At 40.8% G+C, this 19780-nt stretch overlaps 1 protein-coding gene across 1 annotated transcript in view; it reads right to left on the bottom strand.

Annotated features, from left to right (window-relative positions):
* Nucleotides 1-19780, bottom strand: part of GAS6 (growth arrest specific 6) — a 40105-nt gene that overhangs the window by 17506 nt on the left and 2819 nt on the right. Inside the window, exons 3-6 of the mRNA XM_005487991.4 lie at nt 7896-7920; nt 7011-7073; nt 2394-2516; nt 711-830 (exon numbers count right to left, since the gene is read on the bottom strand). Of these exons, the coding sequence (XP_005488048.2) occupies nt 711-830; nt 2394-2516; nt 7011-7073; nt 7896-7920 (331 nt within the window). The remainder of the gene's footprint in view (nt 1-710; nt 831-2393; nt 2517-7010; nt 7074-7895; nt 7921-19780) is intronic.

Genomic DNA, 19780 nt, shown 5'->3' with positions numbered 1-19780 from the left:
ATAAGATGTGGCTGTAACTTTAACAGCCACCTGTTGTTGAGTTACTGAGTTTGTCTCAGCATGCAGTCTCTTAACACTTTTAAAATCTCAGTTGCTTAACTTTTGGTTATGTAAATTCATTCAGCAGTTTCAATCAGAAACTTCAGGTCCTCATTTTCTGTTCTCAGCTGGTATGTAAAATAGCTGCCAAACTTCACCAGGGCCTTTCTACACCTATAAATATTGAGTTGCAGTGAATTTAGCCATCTATATCTATCTGAATTCATTAGCTGCTGCACACATACAAATCTAAAATAATAAAATAAGGAACACACAAAACAAAAACAAATGGCTCACATACTACAACACTGTGAGACTGGAAAGAATCATAACAACACATCTGGCCAGCACTTCCTCCTCGCAATGTCAGGATATGAGGGCTGATCAACTAAACCAATTTAGCACAATCCAAGCCACAAATCCTCTGTGAATCACGCCTCTGTTATGCTCTTAAGAGCATCAAGGTCCAACTGCTGACAAGCCCAGGCATGTAGGCTGGCTGGAGCACCCAGCACAACCCCAGTGGAGTAAAGCTAAGAGGAGCTACCAGCAAGATTCTGCTGGGCTAGGGAGCAGAGCAGGACTGCTCAGGGCAGCCCAGCTCTCCAAAATACAGACACAAATCATGAAGCAACCCCCTGAAGCAAACTGAGAGTCCCAGCAAAGCTTACCTTCACATATTTTGCCATCTTTAAGAGCATAACCACTGTAGCACGAGCACCGGTAGCTGCCTAGCTTGTTGAGGCAGAGCTGGTTACAGCCGCCGTTCTGCGTTCTGCATTCATCAATATCTACATCAAAAGAAAGTGCCACAGTCAGCTGCTCACATCTGTAAATAATCTACAGGGTCACAGTGCAAGAGGCATTGGGAAGGAGAAAGATCAAACAAGAAACAGTATTACAGATGCAATAAGTGATAACAAAAAGCACAAAGATTTCTTTCAAACACTTCATGTGTATAAGCTCGAGTTTGTTTAACTTACAAAAAAAAAACAAAGGGCAGAGAGAAGGATCTGTAACTGAATAGTATCTCCTTCACAGCTCTGAGAATACATAAAAGTATCTTTAGTCACTGTGGAGGCAAAGAAACTTGTTTGCAGAAGCAAACTACTTATGTATTTTATATCATAACTAAGTACTAAAATTATGCTATGGCCAGTAATTCAGGACAAAAGCTTTAAATAAAACAGGAACGCTATATTGTTACTATTACAGAACTCATGAGAAGAGAGGAAGTTCCAAGTTCAAACCTGCTGAACATTTGTGAGCTTAACTGTGCCCCACTGAAATTGGCAGCAAAGGCCTGTAAAGTCCAGCAGAGCCTGAGTTTCACCCTCAATCTACCCGACCTGCTCATTATGCCCTGCTTGTCTATGGCACTCCAGAGTTAGCTGATGGGTAGAACAGCATGTCATGGCATTTTATAATAAAATAAGGAAATATGCTTCAGACTGATAAGAGCCTGAGCTCTCAAAGCCAACTGGATGCGGACTGATCTGCTTTCTGAATTGATTAAATAAGATGCTTGAGTGATCCTATAAACTCATCATAATATTTACATGAGAAAGAAAGGCTTGGATCTCCTGCTGTCTTGGTTGCCACAATTCTGGAATGGCTGAATACAATTCTAGTCATTATTTACTACTGGCAAGCAAAAAAGCAGTGGCCCTGACAGGAAGCCTTGCAGGCAGAAGAAAAAGAACCAAAGCAATCAGAAAACAAGAGGAGGGAAGATAACTTGTAGAGAAAACTCTGTGGGCAGCTGGACCTTCTTGAACGAATAGCTTCTGTCTGAAATTCTCTTTTGAGGTGATGGAAATGCACCAATGGAATATGTGGAATTAAGTGGACATGGAATAAGGTCAGACTAGCAAGGAGGCTTCAACAGACTAATTTTATCAATCTGTGTGTCATCAGACTCAAACCTCAGCTTGCCAACTGGAAGCCATTGTTCCCACTGCAGGGATGCTAGATGGGAAGATGGGCCAGCTTCTCTGGCTCTGTGGTCTGTGATCTGTTGCACAGGGCTCACAGCAGCAGCTGATGCAGCTCTGCTTGAAAAGCCACTACTACTCCATTTCTGCTGCTGCTTTCAGAGGGGTGGAGCAGAAAGCTGGGCCATAACTTCTTGGATTACATGGCCAATACCAATCTGAGCTCCATTAGAGTCAAACAAAAAAGTTGATGTGAAAAACTACCTGTTTCCCAGAAGGGTAAAAACATGAACAATGTGTAACCTAGGCTCAGTTCTGTGACTTTGGAATTGTGCAGCACAGCATCAGTGACCATTTGAGAATACAGGAAAACGCAAAATATCTTTGTTTCAAGAATAAAAGATAATGAAACCAAATTACCTTTTTCACATTTCTTTCCCTGCCAGCCACGCTTGCATTCACAATAGAAATCCCCCTTGAGATCCTCGCATTTGATGGTCCCTTCTTTGTGACAAGGATTGGGAGAACACTGGTTTGGTAAATCTGATTTATACAAGGAATAAAAAAACCAAAACAAAACAGAACAATACATTGAAGTCACTGGCAACCAGGTGTTTCACTCTCATTAGAAGATGGGAAGCTTAAACAGTATTGGGGAATCACTCAAAAATACTTGCACCTGGCAAAACTATAAGCTGATTTTTAGTGCTCACATGCCAAACAAGCTGTGCCAGGAATTTTACAGAGCAGATGCAGTGGAATTCACTTAATTGCAAAAGGGAGTGAGCCACCACCCCCATATCTGAAGGACATATCTTGAAAGAAATAACTTAAAGTAGCTTATTTTTCTACTCTCAATAATTTTTGAAAAAATAAAAAAAACAGTATCAACTAAAGTACTCAAGAAAGGATGGGTACTCTTTTCAATCACCTTTGGTAGTTAAACTGGATCTTACCAGGACTGATAGATTTCCAGCTATTTTAAATGAAATTTTTTATTACATAAAATGAAAATAAAAAAGGAATACCCATATAACAACAACCAAGGAATAGCAAACCATTAATCCAGTTTACAAAGAACACAATGTTCATATGAGGATTTTTAAGCCAAGTTCCAGGATGTGGCAATGAGTTTCCTCATTGGAAAGAAGCAAGGGAGTAGTCACCACACTTTGGGAATGACTGAAGGAATAAATATCTAAGTGTCATGTAACTACTCACCAACTGTAGTCACCTGTCCAAATTCACCTACCCACTTACCTGCACAACACCCAGGGACAGTGCTTCACAGAGGTGGCTAAAGGAAGGATGAGAGAACACCCTTGTTTCCACAAAAACTGAGTTGGTAGCTATCAGGTAGTAGTAATCTGTTAACACCAATGGTCTAGATCAGTGGTCTTCAAAAATATGAATGTGTTAACTGTTTCCATAACTTTAACCAGAAGGAACAATGCAGGAGCTCATTCTGCAGATTGAGAAGCTCAAGAGCCTTTCTTTTCACATATGTCCTCCCAGCATTTGAAAGTGCCCAGTGTGTATACACTGAGTGAGCAGCAGCAGAAAGGACCTGCACTGGTTTCCATGCACTGGTTCTGCTGAGTCCAGTATGGACTCTTGATATTCTAAACATGACTTTGTAGCATGACAGGGAGGCTTTCAGGAGAGGAACTGTTTGTAGATTAGCAGCCCCATCAGACTTCTCAAACAGAGAAAAGTCAAGACTTCTACTTTTGTCAGGATTACTGTACTGCTACATGTCTCTCCTTAGCTTCCTCTGTGTGACCCTGAAAGTCACTGTCATGACCAGCTGCTTTGAAAGAACTTTAACACTTCTGTGAGTGCAGGCAGCCGCAGCTCCAGTTGATGTCTCACAAAGCACTGAACAGCACTTTTGTTTGCACTGACTGTCTTGGACTTAAATCTCAGGTGGCTGAGGCTGGCAGGCACTCCAAGGTCACTTGTGCCATCTCCCTGCTGAGGCAGGGCCACCTGCAGCTCAGGACCATGGCCAGAAGGCATTTGATTATCCCAGGGATGGTGACTCCACTGGGCAGCCTGTGCCAGTTCTGGTTCACTCTCACAATGAAAAAGCATTTCCTGATGTTCAGGCAAAACCTTCCAGCTGTGCAGAGCTGGGGCAAAGGCACAGCCACAGAGGCCAGGCCACACAAAACAAAACACAGCTACATGGGCTGTCTTGACATCCACCTGCCAGAACCCCTCCCAGTAAATCCCTGCCCAGCTGACACACTGCTGGAGGGGTGGGAGCTGGGGAAGGAGAGGCCAGGATAAGGTGGCAATGAGCCACAACAGAGCAAGCCTGTCCTGGATGTTCCTTGTCTTAGATAGATCACAATGTTTACATTAAACAGAATGGTTTAGGTATAGTAAGCCAAGTTTTGGGGGGGGGGGTTTGTGTTCTTTTTTAGCAGCACGCCCCAAACCTCCTAAATATGGCAGTGTTATGTGATAAGCAAATCCAGTCAGCAGGGTTATACATAATTTATCTGGTATATCCACAAGTTTCTGATTCTTCCTCTCAAACTGGATTCTGACATGCCTTGCAGAGCCACATGGTAGTAACAATGCCCAGCAGGGTAATAACCCAGGGTATAATCCATGGATATCAACCACAGAGATTTCTATCACATCAGCACTGTGCTGATTGTTTGCTCCCTCTTATCACAAGAGTTTGAGAACATAAGTCACACTCTTATTACTCTTCTGGTGGTTTCACAGTTGTGTTATTCTGCTGTCTTCATAGAAGGTGCTCCTGATTGAAATCATTGCAAAAGAAAAAAACAGAGCTTTTGTTTCCATTCCTTTACATGACAGATTTTAGCAAAGCTGTTAAAAGTAGTGATGAGCATGTCCTTTTCATGTGCTTTGAGCTGTCTGATACCACCTATGAAGCTCACAAGTGCAGATACAGAATAGAACTACCAATTCCATCTTTGAAATCTGTATGGAAACAAGACTTTTTTTATGCCTACTGACTGTCATTTTCAGTTCATTACTTTGTTCTGTGAACTTATTTTTTGATACCCAAAAAATTGTTCATATTGAAACTTCATAAAATGCTAGGCTGCAGATAATATTACACTCTGTAACTTAATAGTCAAAAGCAGGCACATATGATCTAACAAAAATATCATTGAGTTTTTTGAGGCCAATTCATTTCCCAAAAGTCCTGCAGAACTTTCCAAAGCACTGCAGAACCAAATCCTTAATCCCTAGATGACCTGCAGGATCTCTTTTAGAAAAAGATCCACATATGCAGAGAAAGTATAGGTGTCCATGTGTAAAGTAGGCATCTATCTGCAAAGCAATTATAAATACTCATTGCAGTCAGCAGAGACAGTACAATAAACAGAGTCTGTGGAGGGACCCAGGTCTCCTCAGAGCAGACATAGCTTGGCTGGGGGAATCCCTCTAGAACCAGAGGAGATTAACTCTCTGCTAACTCTGATGGGAATACTGCTCATGTAAGCACCCATGATGGAAATACCTATTTACACTCTGTATCAACTCTTCTGAATCTAGAGGGGAATCCTAGTAGTAGCCTTATCTTACGAGTTTATGAAATTAGGAATTCTCACATATTCCATCTAGCCTGCCTAATCACTGTCATACTTAATATTTCTGCCATATTTCCAGTATAAACTTGTGCAGTCAATCACCCTCCAGCCCTCAGGCTGTTCAGTAGCTTTGTACACCGGGTTAAAAGAACATTCCACTGCCTTGTTTTGAGAGGAGAAAGGCTGTTAAGAAACAAAGTTTAGAAGTGTCTTGCAGGCACAAACTCATAGAGCTACATAGTCTTTTGGCAGCATCTGTGAAAAATTAAGAGACACTCTAGCACTGGCCAAGCACGAAGCCTGTCATTCTTCCAAGCGCGCTTCAGGCTCCTTCTCTGTTACTGCTCCTGTGAATTGATGATGGCTAGCCAAAACTCAGCCATTTAAAAACCTGTTAATATTTTAATGGGGGAAAATATTATCATTTTCTTTCCAAACCACTGCATCTGCAATGGGCAGAAATCACTAAAAACAATTATTCAGCTTTTATTTTTTTCAGTTTTTTCATCACTGCCCTTTAGACTCTCATTTCTGAGACCCTGATTAGATCTTTGGAACAAGTGTTCCCAGTAGATATCACCATTTTCAGCAGAAACTCCTGCCTCTTTGCTCTGCCACATGCACAAGTAAATGGATTCAGCCTCAGATCCCACTTTGGACAAGCTGGCATTGTGATAAACAAAACTGCAGCCAGCACAGGTACCACAGGTCTGAGAAGTCCCAGTTCAAAGGACTCAACAACCATAAGTGATACTGCTGCAATATGTGAGGGAAATTCTTCACATACTACTCATTAACCTTGGAATTCAGTCTTTAAAAAAGTTGTTTTAATGCAGTTTATTAATGTAAAAAGTTGACTAGAGGCAACTAGAAAGGTATTAGAAGAATTCATTAAATTTTCTTCTCTAGTGTTAGTGAAGGACAAAAAAAAACCCTTCACCCTCTACAAAGTTATCAGTTTGGCTTCCAAACTGATTTGAGGTTTTAAAGGTAGCAATATTCAAAGCATAGTCACATGATACATTAAACTGATCTCTCAAAGCAAAGAAGGCTGGCACAAGCCTGGTTTGTCTTTAAATTTTTCTTTAGGTTCCTTAATGGGGTAAGCCAAAGCTAGCATTCAAGGGAATAGAAAACAAGGGGCCAACCACTGTGTACCTTATGCCTTATGGCACTTCCTAGTTCTTGACCCTCTTGCTTCCCATAATATTCAAACTTTGGGAAACTGGTGGGAAAGAAACTTGCATCATAAAATATCAAAGCACTAAAACATGACAGCAAGATGGCATTAGGTTATAAAATGGGAAAGATTTTGTTTAGTGGTATGGAATCTTAAGCCTGGAGAATAGGAAGACCAGTATTAAAATACTACCAAAACCAGAGACGGCTTAGCTAGTCCCACACCTTCAGGTAGAAAGAGAGAACATTTAACGACAATATAAAAACCAGAAATGCTTACTATGAACACATGTAAGGAAATCTGGATTTCTCGTATACGGCGACCCATATTTCTGAATACAAGCTGAAAAACAGAAAATGAAATTGTTATTGTTGCAGTGGTGAAGGACAGCTGTTCAAAGCATGTAAAATGATACCTGGCCTGCAAGGATTTGGAAGGTGGATGCAAAATCTATCCAATATTATCATCTCCCAGACGTCTTGAAATTCTGAAGTTCATTGAAATCTTTTAGCTTTGATGTACAACAGTTAAAAGCCATTTGAAGAAGATGATCACTTAACCAGATGCTACTATGATTCTAAAACTATGATAGTAGCTACTCCAATTTGACCATCTAAACTTCTTAAAATATCTAAAAAGTACATGTTTTTTTCTCCCACTGTGGCATTTGTAATCTTAAATACATAATTTTTAACACAAATAGAAAACAGTATGATGCCATGACTATGATACAGTCAACAGAATAAGCCAGTAGTTGAATCTGGCACCTGTTTCTTTTTTAAAAAGAAATCTCCTTTTCCTTTTCTCTTTTAAAAAAAATCTTATTTATAAAAGGAGATTAGTTAAAAACTAACTTCATTAAAAAGGGAAAAAGGTAGAAAACTACAAATTATTTCATAACAAGCCACTGATATATATGCAACATCAAGATTTCAACATGCAGAAAACACAGAAACCATCTCTGTCTGCAAATGCACACGTAAGTAAAAACACACAACCCAAAGTACAATAAGGAACATAAAGTCTATCTTAAAAGTTAGCAATACATGTTTACTGCAATCAGATTTTCATCCCTTTCCTTAGCAGAGACTTCAGCTGTGACAAGCTCCAGTGTTAGGCACATACCAGCACTCCCACAAAGTGGAAATAAAAGCTGCAACTCACCCAAGTATTTCGGGTAAAAATATTCCTGTAGAAGGGAGAAAAAAGAGCACAGATTTATTGAATTGTATTTGCTTCTATTTTCATGCTATTTAAGAGCTGCTTTAGTGGTCTTGTATGGCAGTTATTTAACAATTCCAAACACCTAATTTCCTTTTATTCAGAACCAGAAGCAGCAGAGTATTAAACATGCATTTTGTCATTTGAAAAGCAAAGCAACATTAGTTTGTCTCAAGGTATTTTTTGATGGCAGCTGATCTGGTCAGTGACTGAGCATGAAGACGCCCTCCAAGAGATAAAGCTGCTGCTGATGGCATGAGGTGGGGGAAGGAACTGGAATCTGGGGCAAACCCTAGAGGGAAGAGTACAGGATCCTTCAGTCACCCTGTGCCTCCTCAAAGGCATTCTGCTGATGCAGGGCATGAACACCACAGGCACAAGGAAAGCACCATTTGCTCTTGCAAGGAGCACCCTACAACTCAAACAGCGCCCATTGCTGTACCACACATCACATCCTGGATGCCCAAAGAAGGGAGCAATGATGCTTTGCAAGAGGGGGGATAACTGACATCCATTTCTCTAAAACCAGGCTGCAAAGGGCATTGCCATTCCTCTCAAGCCACATGGTCATGCATTACCGTTCCCTACTCTGCATCCACAAAGTGCAGCCATACGGTGAGAGCAGCATCACTGTGCTGATGTGTTGTGAATCCAACCTTGCATGCTGCAATAGTCAGCCTGGTGAGGCCTGGCAAGCCACATGACTGCTTGCACCAACACAGGGAAACAGCAGAAAAATGCTGCATGGAAGAATGGGAGATTGGCTGAAGCTGACAATTGTATCACATTCTTAAAAAAAATACAAAATTTCATGGCCAGGAAAAAAGCATTTTTTCCCACCTTCATGCTGGTTTTCATAATACATGTCACTAATTCAAGTGCAGTTAAAAATGGTAATTGGGGTATTGAATGAGGAAAAACTTATGCATTGTATCAGTGCTTAATTTTTTTTTTAATAAACCACTTCTCAGATAATTATGAAAGTATATGCACAGTATCATTTCCTTTTATGCAAGAGGATCAATTTCCATACAACATTATATTCAGTGAGATTGGGACAGTACATACCCTGCATTCTACAAAATTAAATTGGTCTATACAATGTGCAAGAGAAGAAACTATTTTATCTTCTCATCTTATTACAGATGTTTGGATTGGATCTATACAGGCATGTATAAACAACAGGGACAGGCACACACCATGGTTCAGTTTGATCTGGGCTGTCCAGTGCAATCAATTGCACTGCTGTCATTTACCAGAACAATCAATTGCTTCTGGCAAATATGCTCCAGTTACTGAAATGCACCATGTAAATATTCAGCCTAAATTATGAGAGCATCAGCAAAGAAGTAGAAGCAGCAGCTTACACTAATGTTAATTTTCAGTTCTGATATGAGAGTGATATTCTTGGCATCTTTTGTGGCTGAGCTTTGAAACGTTTCTTCAGCATGAAGTGTGTCATCACAGTGATGAGCTCAGAACCCACTATGGTCCTTGCTCACTTCTTTTTTTTAAGGTTTAGTTTGGAAAAGACAAGTCATAAAAAATGCAGTCAAAATAAAAATAAATCTAAGCAGTCTAAATATTCAGATGGGTGCTAATATGTGCTATAACCACAATCTGTACTTCAACTAGCACTTGAGGAGAAAAAGATAGGGGCATGTAATAAAATATTCCAAACATTTCTTTCATTATTTCCCCTTTGTTCCAGGTACTTCACAAGAATGTGCAGATAGATTTAAGCACCAACAGGATAATCCAGACTCTGACAAGAACAACTATTCTGGCACTGACAGGACAATAAATAGGAGCTTTCATATTCATGGCTATCAGCCTAATTGCTCCATGTCAGTGGTGGCAAAGGCATTTTCTCCTTGACCTCTGATGAATGAGTTGAGTGCTTGAAAAGTAGTACAGAATTTACTTTTGTAAACATAACTTCCAAACTCAAACTGACTGTGTATTGATTCAATGCCAGTTGAACAGCAGATAAGTGAAACTACAAGGCATTGTACCACCACAAGCTTCATTCCACAGAGTATGCAGCCAAGTGATTTAAACAGGAAGCTATTACTAGAAATTTAGCTCTTCTTTCCCTGTTTTTCTCATTTGCTTATGTTATACAAAGGCACTTGCTGATCAGTAGCATTTCTCCAGGTTTACAAAACCTGCTGATATTACTATTCTAAAACAAAGACACGTGCTCACAGGCTTTAACATGACTCATTTTTGTATGATTAGCTTTTCATTTCTTTCCATAATCAGTAATTCTTACAGTGGGCTTCTGTAAATACAATGACAATGCATTTACATTCAGAGAAAAGACTGATCAAGAATGAAGGATGAATGATCTTACACCTTGAGAAAAGGAACCTGCTTAAGCTGCAGTCCCTTTTCAAAAAACACTAATGAGAAGTTTTCTCAGTTAAAAATTCAAGAGTGCCTAACTTGATACAGATACACATTATTTCTCATGTGACACTCAACTCTTCAATGTCTTTTCAGTTTTCTATGATGTACTAAGGTTTAATGACCCCCAGATGCCAAAGAAAATGAAAATCCTACACAGGGTTAGGTCCCTGTTAAAAGTGTGCAACTCATCTTCTTTCCACTAGCAGTGTTCCATTGTATTTTCAGGATCCTAAAAAAATGCCAAGAGAAATGCTGTGAGGCTTGCTAAGAAGGGGTTGGCAAAGATTCTCTATTACTATTTTGCTGATTTCTCAACAAGTCACTTTCAATTTCAGGCTCAATAAACTTCTCACCATCCAGAAAGTCACACACTGTTCACAGGATCAAACAAAGGAAGTTATTTAACTGTTACCACTAGGGTGGCAAAAATCACCACAGAATTATATAAGTGTTAAATTTTCAGCTTGGATTCTGACAAAAAAGGTCAACATTTAAGTGTGGTCAGCCCTTCCCCTTTAGATCTGCTTCCTAATTACTGCTGAAAATAAAAGCAGGAGCAATTGGCTTTTTAAATAAAAAGCTACAAACACATACATGTTGGACATAAACATCCTCTGGACAGGCTGCTGCACAGACACTGACCTCACCAGCTCTTTAATCCTCCTGTCCAGTAGGAATGTCCCAGTGCTGGCAAAAGGAAGACAAAGGCTGCAGAAGATCTGACCTCCACAAGAGACCAAACATCACAAATGCAGCCTCAAAATTCCAACCTCTGTGACTGTTGCCAAGAAAACTTAAATGTATTTCCACTTCTCTTCTTTGTGACACAGCAAACTTTCTGTCTGTCTGGCTTCTACCTATCAACCAGTATGGCTGGGATGGGAGAAGCTACAGGACACTGGCAGCCTGTGGTGCCTGGTAACATGAATGGTCCTTTTGTAAATCACATCTTTTATCTGCTGCCACTACAGGTCAAACTTGTGGTATGAGCTGTAAGTCACCCATGAGTTACACATTGTGTGCCACCCAAAGCACAGCTCAGCAGAGACCTCAGGTAAAGAGGAAGGAACAGGAGAGACTGGGAAGTGCCTGAGATGTGCACATCTCCACCCTTTCAGTGAGGTGGAAAGCAGGGCACCAGGCCAGCCTCTCCAGGCAGGTCCTGGCTTGCTTATTTCAGCTCAGTTCCAGAGATCTTGCTCTTGCTGCCCAAGAGACAGATCTGGGCTTTAACAGAAAGATTTAAGCTCTACAGTCCCCACCCATTTCACACGAATATATGTACACACTGGAAGCAAGTCTTCTGATGCATTACATGCAATTATTTGCTTCCACGACAGTATTGCAAGATCTGAGAGTGCATGCTTTTATTTCAAGGCAGAGTGACACCAAGCATAAGAATTGTGTTCATGGGGCTAAGGTGTTCCTCTCCCACCTACAGCTGGAGCTTACTATTACCCTGATAAAACAGCTACTACGACACTTAGTCTGGATACCTAAGAGAGCATAATTTTAAAAGTGTCCTCAAAAAAACTAACTCAATCAAACGACTCCCCCAAAAGTCCTGGTTGTTCATTTTTATATTTGGCTTTTTTCCTTCCAAATGATAAGAACAGTTTGACTGGGGCCACCTCCCCAATGCCTGTCATTGAAACAACTGAGGAGAACAGCAACATGAAGGTAAGAATTCACAGCTGTGGGGTGGAAGGGGCAGAAACACCAATGTCAGCCTCCCTGCCAAAGGAAACCTACACTGGGATGGGGTCACCATCTATTTTCAACTCTATGGCCAAAGTCATGGGGTAAAATCCAGAAGTCACTGTAATTATACAGGGTATGCATTAGTCCTTTTTAGAGAAGATGGAAAAACACCAAATCAGAACAGGCGTTAACATGAGTCACTGTACAAAAATAGCCCTTCTGAAAACATAACAATGACCCTGTCAACACCAGGAAAATGTTCTCACTGGTGCTTTACTTTAAAGTAATTGGTAACACTGGAGACCTCAGAAAAAAGGGCCTGCTTACTGCTTCTGTTTATTTTGCTTGAGTAACAGGTCAGGTAAGACTGTAAGGCACAGAATCTTATGAAAATCATGTTTGAGCTCTAGAGGCCACAAATAAAAGATGTAGTTCATAGGAAGGCTGCTCATGTTTCTGGACATCTGGCCCTTGGTGGCCCTGCTTGGACAAGGAGGATGGACCACAAGGCCTCCAGAGGCACTGCCAACCTCAGCCAGTCTGTGATTCTGTGATTGCAGCACCACTAACACTGGAGCATTTCACGGACTCGTGTTAGCAACAGTGATTTCTAAAAAGCACTTTCTTTGTTACCTAGTTACCTCTAAGAGAGTAGCAACAACTCCCACATTATGCCCTTTCCTCATTTCCACATAATGACTCTCCCTTTCCCTTTTCCTCTTTCCTTCAGGACTGAATGTTTGTCTTGGGCATAGCCAGACCTCATTTATAAATGTTCTTCATGTTCCACACTATGGGCTTGCATTATCCTTGAAGAAATCACTGCTACCAACCAAAACTGGCTGTAACTCAGTGTTTGCTAGTTTTCAACTGTTACAGCCTGAGAATGCAAATCTCAGCAATGCTTGACAGCTCTCCTGCTTTTTTTAAAACTCAGCCCCAGACTTAAAGTGCACAGCAAATCTCACACTGCACAATATGGGCCTTCCTCCTGTGTCAGGGCATTAAGCAGTTCTGCAATTCAGAATTTTAAATATATAGAATCAGTAATTTCAGAATTTATCCTCAAATGAATGCCATGCTGCCTGCACAAGCTTTCCCTCTCATCATGAGGGACCCAGCAGTCAGCCAGGGTAATGTGTTTCCTATTGTGCTTTGTGGCAATCTGTATTCTCCAGATGAAGAGTAAAGAGAACTTCTCCCCACAATTTGGCAAGTGAGGAGTTAGAGAAGCAAGTAGGTCACATTACAATCCAAAAGCAGCATCCAAGTCTCATCTCCTACCACCCCAGTTACAGCTGCTTAGGGTGGCTTTTAGGTTTTTTTTTGTCCATTTGTCAAGTATCCCCTTCACACTGTCCAGCTATTCAGGTGCACAAAGCTGGGACTGCCACAAGTTGTTGAAGTTTCCAAAACAGAAGCATCCAAGACTCTACTCTCCAGCATGACATCTTCCATAGAGACTTGTACCTCTGCAGAATCCTTGAGTCTGAAATAAAATCCATCTATTGTCATAACTTCCTTGGCTCTGTTCTGGACAGCAAAACTGTTTCCCAATAGCTTACTGAGGTGCCACTTCAGCAAAAATTGTTTCTCTGCAATGAGCAAAACCCCACCAATGACTGGAATGCATAATTAAAGGGGAGAAAAAAATACTGAAAAGAAACAAAAGACAATAAAAATGTTCATGTATATCACAGATACTTCATATTTTGTGAAGATGCAGGGGACATGGAGACATGATTTCTATAGGTGACCTGAGGCAGGGTTTGACTAGACAGTAAACAGCGTGAAATGGATATAACTGATGCCAAATACTTCAACAAAAACTATTTGTAGTGTGATTCCAATTGGTTGCATGTGCTTTTAAGTTAATCTGACAGAAATCTGATCACAAATGCCTTGAGGTTTCCTCCACTGCTTCAGAACTGAAAGGCTACTTTCCCTCCAGCTGCAATAATGTGCAAGATCTCAATTTGATGACAAATGTCATCTCACTCAATGTTGCTTGTTTGAATCATTACTTTTGCAAGAGTTGCAGTATTTGTATGTGGTAAACTAACACTTGCTCAAACAGTTTAGTCAAATTAAGGAAAACAAAACATGTAACATAAGTAAAAGGCTGTCTCTCCAACATCATCTATATTCACTCTGTAACAATTTTATCCATATTTAAAACAGAACATGTCATATATCCTATCAAACATGATTTAAATATCTATGATCTCTCATGGGCTCTGTGTCATTTTATCCACTTCAGTTTTCCCCCTCCTTATAATGTAATCACACTGTTTCTTTGGATCTTGCTTAATCTGCAGAGGTTGCAACTCACACTAGCAGCACTCAGTCACATTAAGGCATTTAAGGATTCAGACTCAGAGGGCACAGGCAAGTAAGGAATAGGGAAGTGACAACTTAGATGATACTGAGCCCTTGTGACAGAATCTGATCTTATACTTCCCTCTTCATTATTTTCATAATTAAGTAACTTTTGCTTTTCTGTTCATGTCCTAAATATTTTTTGGAATTGAACTACAACTCCCTGTTCCAGGAATCAGCCAAATAGGGTTGCTTTCCAGGAACATGTGATTCTGTGCAGTGCAAGCATAACCAGTTCTCCTTTTGTCTCTTCATTTATGTACCCTTCTGTCCTGGCAGGTGTGTAGAGTGAAGACAACACCAACACTTGTTCCCCTCTCTGGGTATCCTCATTACTTCCCAGTTTTGCTCTTCTAGTTCCCACTGCTGATGCTCAAAGGAACAGGGACAAAACACAAAGCCATCAATAAGTAAATTCCACACACATGTGGGGAGCCTATAGAGCAGCGGTCATAACAAAACTGTGATTAAAGCAAAGATACAGAAGGGACACCTGCTGAAAAACTTCAATCAGATTCTCCAAGTCTTGATTGTCCATTCATTGCTTTGACAGGCTGAGCTCTGACAACCATTTCTGTTTCTCTTCCAGCACCTGGCCTTCCTTCCCATCCTAACTCAGGCTGTCCTGCCAGTCTCCACTGGACTGGGGAACCAATCCAGCTGCAAAATTACCATTTTTCTCTGCAGGCTACTTTTCTTTAGGTTAAGTTACTTTAATTGGTCCATGCAATCCCCCAAATTGCTGTGCAAGGAGGGTGAAAAGAACAAGCAAAGGAGTTGCTTATCTCTACTACAGCAGCTGAATCCCCAGTGTGAAACAAAAGCTTGAAAAGCAATGTGAGGGGAAAAGTAAACCTTGCTGCTCTGCTTCTTCTCAGTTTCTTCTAAATCTGTGGTCATGCTTCCATCCTTGTTCTACATACTTAGTGGAAAATGACTGCTCGTAATTCATTAAGCTCACTCAGAGTATGGAATACACATGAATCACTGCTGCCAATTTATACACATTCAATGTTTCTCTTACCTGATTCTTAGGCAGCTGCACTAAAAACTTATATTAATTCCCTGTAGACTGCTAATTTTCTTTTTAATTTAAAAAACAGAATGAGATGAGTTCATGGCCACAAAACTGTTTTCTTAATTTTTAATTGACTTTTTCCCCTTCTTACGTACTTATTAATACTTATTGTACTGCTCTAGAAAACTGACTGACCCTAACTTCATCTACTTTTTCTATTACCATCTATCTTGCAACCAGTATAAATCCCCCCCCCTTCAATTTGTCATTCTTAGCATCTTATTCCACCCTATCTTCAAACAATCCCTCAGCACAATCTTAGTCTCTTTTGTCTTAGCTTGCTCCTTCCTTCCCGCTGCACAGGACATTTAGCATGCACTACATCTGTGACGGGGTGTGTCAGTATTTCCAAGTCTATTCTGAATTTTTGGGCTGCTCTCCCATGAGTGGAAACTGATACAGATCAGGCAGGTATGAGTCCAGTAGAGCTGATGGAGTTGTGTCTGCTTCCACCAATGGCAAACTTCACTCACCCTTCTCAAAACTTTCTGATAAAGCAGCATTTAGCCAATAAATGCCTGACCTGCCTCCTAAGACAGGCAGGAGTATTTTTGTCACCCTCCTGCTACTGAACACCAACACTGCCAACAAATACTGTGTCTGTACTGCAAAGTAGATGGGTGTATCCAGGCCCACAGTCCCAATCCTTGTGCCTTGCAGATCACTTAGACCCACTGGATTTTGGTACAAAGCTCCCTCGTCTTTTTTACCAAACTACAGGGAGAAGGAAAGAAAGGGCAGGGAGTGCACCTGGTGGACACACAGATCTCATCCCAGCAGGCTGGGATGCCACTGTGGCATACACCTGGGCACTCAGATTTTTACTTGCTTTTTCTCTCCTTCAACCCATTCCTGGACAAAAGTCTAAGTATCCCTGTATTTTCTTTCTCAAAGGCTATTAAGCAGGTATCACTGTGCCTGGAAATCCATTCTTACGTGTATTGAGTCCAAGCAGGTTAAAACATCAACACAGAGTTTTCCAATAACTCCTTCTCTCTCTGCACCAACAAGAAGAGATAAAGAAATTTATGCAGATATAAATCTAGCCCTTTCTCCATGCTCTGCCAAAATGTCAAAACAAATCAGTATATCGAGAAGAACTGTCACAGCAAATAAAACCAGATTTTTGCCTGGTTATTAAAGGAATATTCTATACAGGGATGATGACATCTGTATCTAAAGATGATATCAGTATTTTCCATGTCTAGACTACACAACATTCACTAAATTACTTAAGGAAATTTTACACTGCTTTACTCTCCCAGCAACTCCTCTCCTCCCTCTACATGCCTTCATACTTTACTGATTAATATTTACAAGCGTGTGTCTACCTTGTTATTCTTAGAAATAACATCTAAACATTCCCTGACAAGCATGCCTCCTAAAAGATCAGAATTAAGTCTGGATGACCCCAGTCCATGGATGAAGCTCATCTCTGTTATCAAGACCATGTTATGTTATGGAACACATAAAAAATAAAACCAGTGAGCCATCAAGAAGAAAACCAACCATACTGACCCTTACCACACCCTATAAATTGCTTCATCTTCATTTCAGCTTCTCAGTAAACCCAGCCTAGCAGAAAGAATGCTGACATTGCTGGATGTTTTGTTAGGATCAGTAATTTTCAAGACAAGATTGCTAAAAGCCCCCAGAAACTTGGTCTGGTGTCAGTGCTGCCCTTGCCATGAGTGGGACAGTGGAGTAGATTCCTCTTCAGCTCCAAGTTATGCTTGTGATTCTCTGCCAGTGTTTTGTGTATCTGACAAGCCGTAGATTTTAAAAACATTTTAGATGCAAGTCCCTCAAAATGTGGAATTTTCACGTGTCTGCCTATGAATCAGATGTGCATTCTGCACGCACATGGAAACCAGCTGGCTTTGCACAGTGCTCTACCGAGGGCCAAATCCATAAACAGTAAACACAGGTGGCCAGGCTGACCTACATCAGCGTTTCTGGTGTGCCTAGCACTTTTCAATGCATTCAGCACAACAATTTCTAAGGTGAGCTGCAGGAAGAGCAGTAATTCTTCAGCAGTAACAACAGCAAGCAAGATGTGCAGGGACAGATGCTGCACTGTGGTACCAAAGGATAAGAGGCTGCATTCAAACATTTTCCCTCTGCTGAGTCTTCTAAAACAGAGAAACTCCTTGCACAAGGACACTTTTTTCTTCAGCGAAATGCAATGTTTCTAAGAAGATCAGGATCTACACTCCCTTCTGCCCTTTGTTTTACATGCTTGGATGACCAGATTTTTAGAACGGGTCAACCAAATTCCAGAGCAGTTTATCAGTCACTTAACAAGCTGTAATACCTTGACTGCATACCAAGGTCAAATATTTCTGCAGTGCTGCTTTTATAAGGCCTTGTCAACAACTTAAATAAGATAACATTTTTATCTCTGTATCCAAGATATTTTGCAACTTCATCCCATCTATCACACCTAGCATGTATTTTGAATAGATCACATTTAGAAACAGTCTGCATACCTCCCATCAAGATGTTTCCCATCCCTCTTTTTTTTTACCTCTATATTATCTTTTAATTTTTCTGTTTGGCACCTCTAGCATAAATGAAATTACAAAACAGGAACCATCCCAGAATTCTGCAGTAATATTTAAGGATGCTATAATCAGCTTCATGAAAAAGGTAGGCTGCAAGACTCATTATTCCAGGCTACTTGCTTTTACCATGTATAGTCATACAAGTGGCACAGACTGAGTTTTGTTCTGCCTCTTAAAAAAAAACAACAACAATCTAAAAATGTTTCAATTGATCTTCCTTCCTCTAGTCTGAGTGAGCTGATATTTATATTTTCCGTAACATAAAAGACAAAAGCTGCACTGCCCTGCACATGAATGGCCCTTGGGCCCCGCCTGATACACTATTCTTAGCAGCTGATGTAAGTAATCTCACACATGGCAAAATCCACATTCAGGTTTCAGAGAATGTGCATCTTCTGCTGCCTGCCTGCAGATGTTGTTATGGGAAGCTGATCACTGAAACAATGGAAGGCCCACAAGAAGGGTGCTCTGCTGTCGGTATGTGACATGTCAGTTCATTTACTGCTCTGTCCAGGAAATCGGTATCTTTCTGCAAAATTCTTGGCTAGATGTTACAATTGGCTGCATAAAGGTATGGGAAGCATGGGAAGCATCACATGAGCTGTTACAACCTTGCTTTGTCTTACCTCAATTTCTGGAACTGTTTTATTGAATCAGTTAATGCAATTTCCTATCACATCTTTAGGTCATAGGTCTTAAAATTAACCCTTCAAATTCTCCTCACACAACCTCAGGATAGTCAAGAATGGCAAGGTTAGTAAGGAAGACTCACACATTTCATTAGCATCTAATGGAGGGGAAAAGGGAAGAGGGACAACACTTCTGGTCTGACATCACAAGCCTTTCTTGAGGCTGAGAAGCATCAAGATTGATCAACTAATCTGAAACTAACTTTCAGCTGTCAAGGCTGCAAGACCATTGCTCCTGTGGGACAGTAAACAGCCAAATGCCCACACAGATGCTCATCTGGTGATTTAAAGCATAAAACCTGGGAGATGCAACAGGACAGATTGCACTGCTGTGTTTGTCATGGCTTGCCTGCATAGCCTCACAGAGCTCAGCACAGGGCAAAAAGTACTGTAGCTGCTCCTTTCTGTACAACCTAAATAGTTAATCCATGGGACCAGGTTCAGCAGGCACATGCAGAAATTTCATCCTCCCTAAACTACAAGGAATCTTCATCTGTCAACAGCAATCTCTTCATTTCCCTCATGGATCAGCTGCAGCCTGGCAATATGCTGAAGCATGACTGCAGTGACTGTAATTCTTTGAAAAGCTTGGTATTGTGCACAACAGGTTTTGGCTTTCCTAAGTCTCAGCTAGCTTCCTTCTTCTGTCAGTCACTGGGGCTGGATGTACAACACAGCATCAGTCAAATGACAGCACAACAGATCCCTACTGTTTAAAATACACTTCCATTGTGCATTAACATTCTGTCCATGAAATCCAGTTACCTGAAAGAGTAGTCATCTATGCACTATAAAACAGTGAAGTCTTCCAGTACAGAGCTGCAGCAGCCCACATACATAACCTCTGCCACCATGCATTGGAAAGCTGCTACTGAACAGCAGCTGCTGCTTTCCCATCACATACTGATTGCAAAAGGGAGAGGAAGGGCCAGAAATCCCCATGGTATATTACAGCACACTGGCTTCTCAATCAAATTGAAGCAAAGTAATGCAAGGACTAGGACA

Source organism: Zonotrichia albicollis, chromosome 2, assembly GCF_047830755.1.
Source record: "Zonotrichia albicollis isolate bZonAlb1 chromosome 2, bZonAlb1.hap1, whole genome shotgun sequence".
NCBI classification, from domain to species: domain Eukaryota; kingdom Metazoa; phylum Chordata; class Aves; order Passeriformes; family Passerellidae; genus Zonotrichia; species Zonotrichia albicollis.
This window is presented reverse-complemented; position numbering and strand designations above follow the sequence as displayed.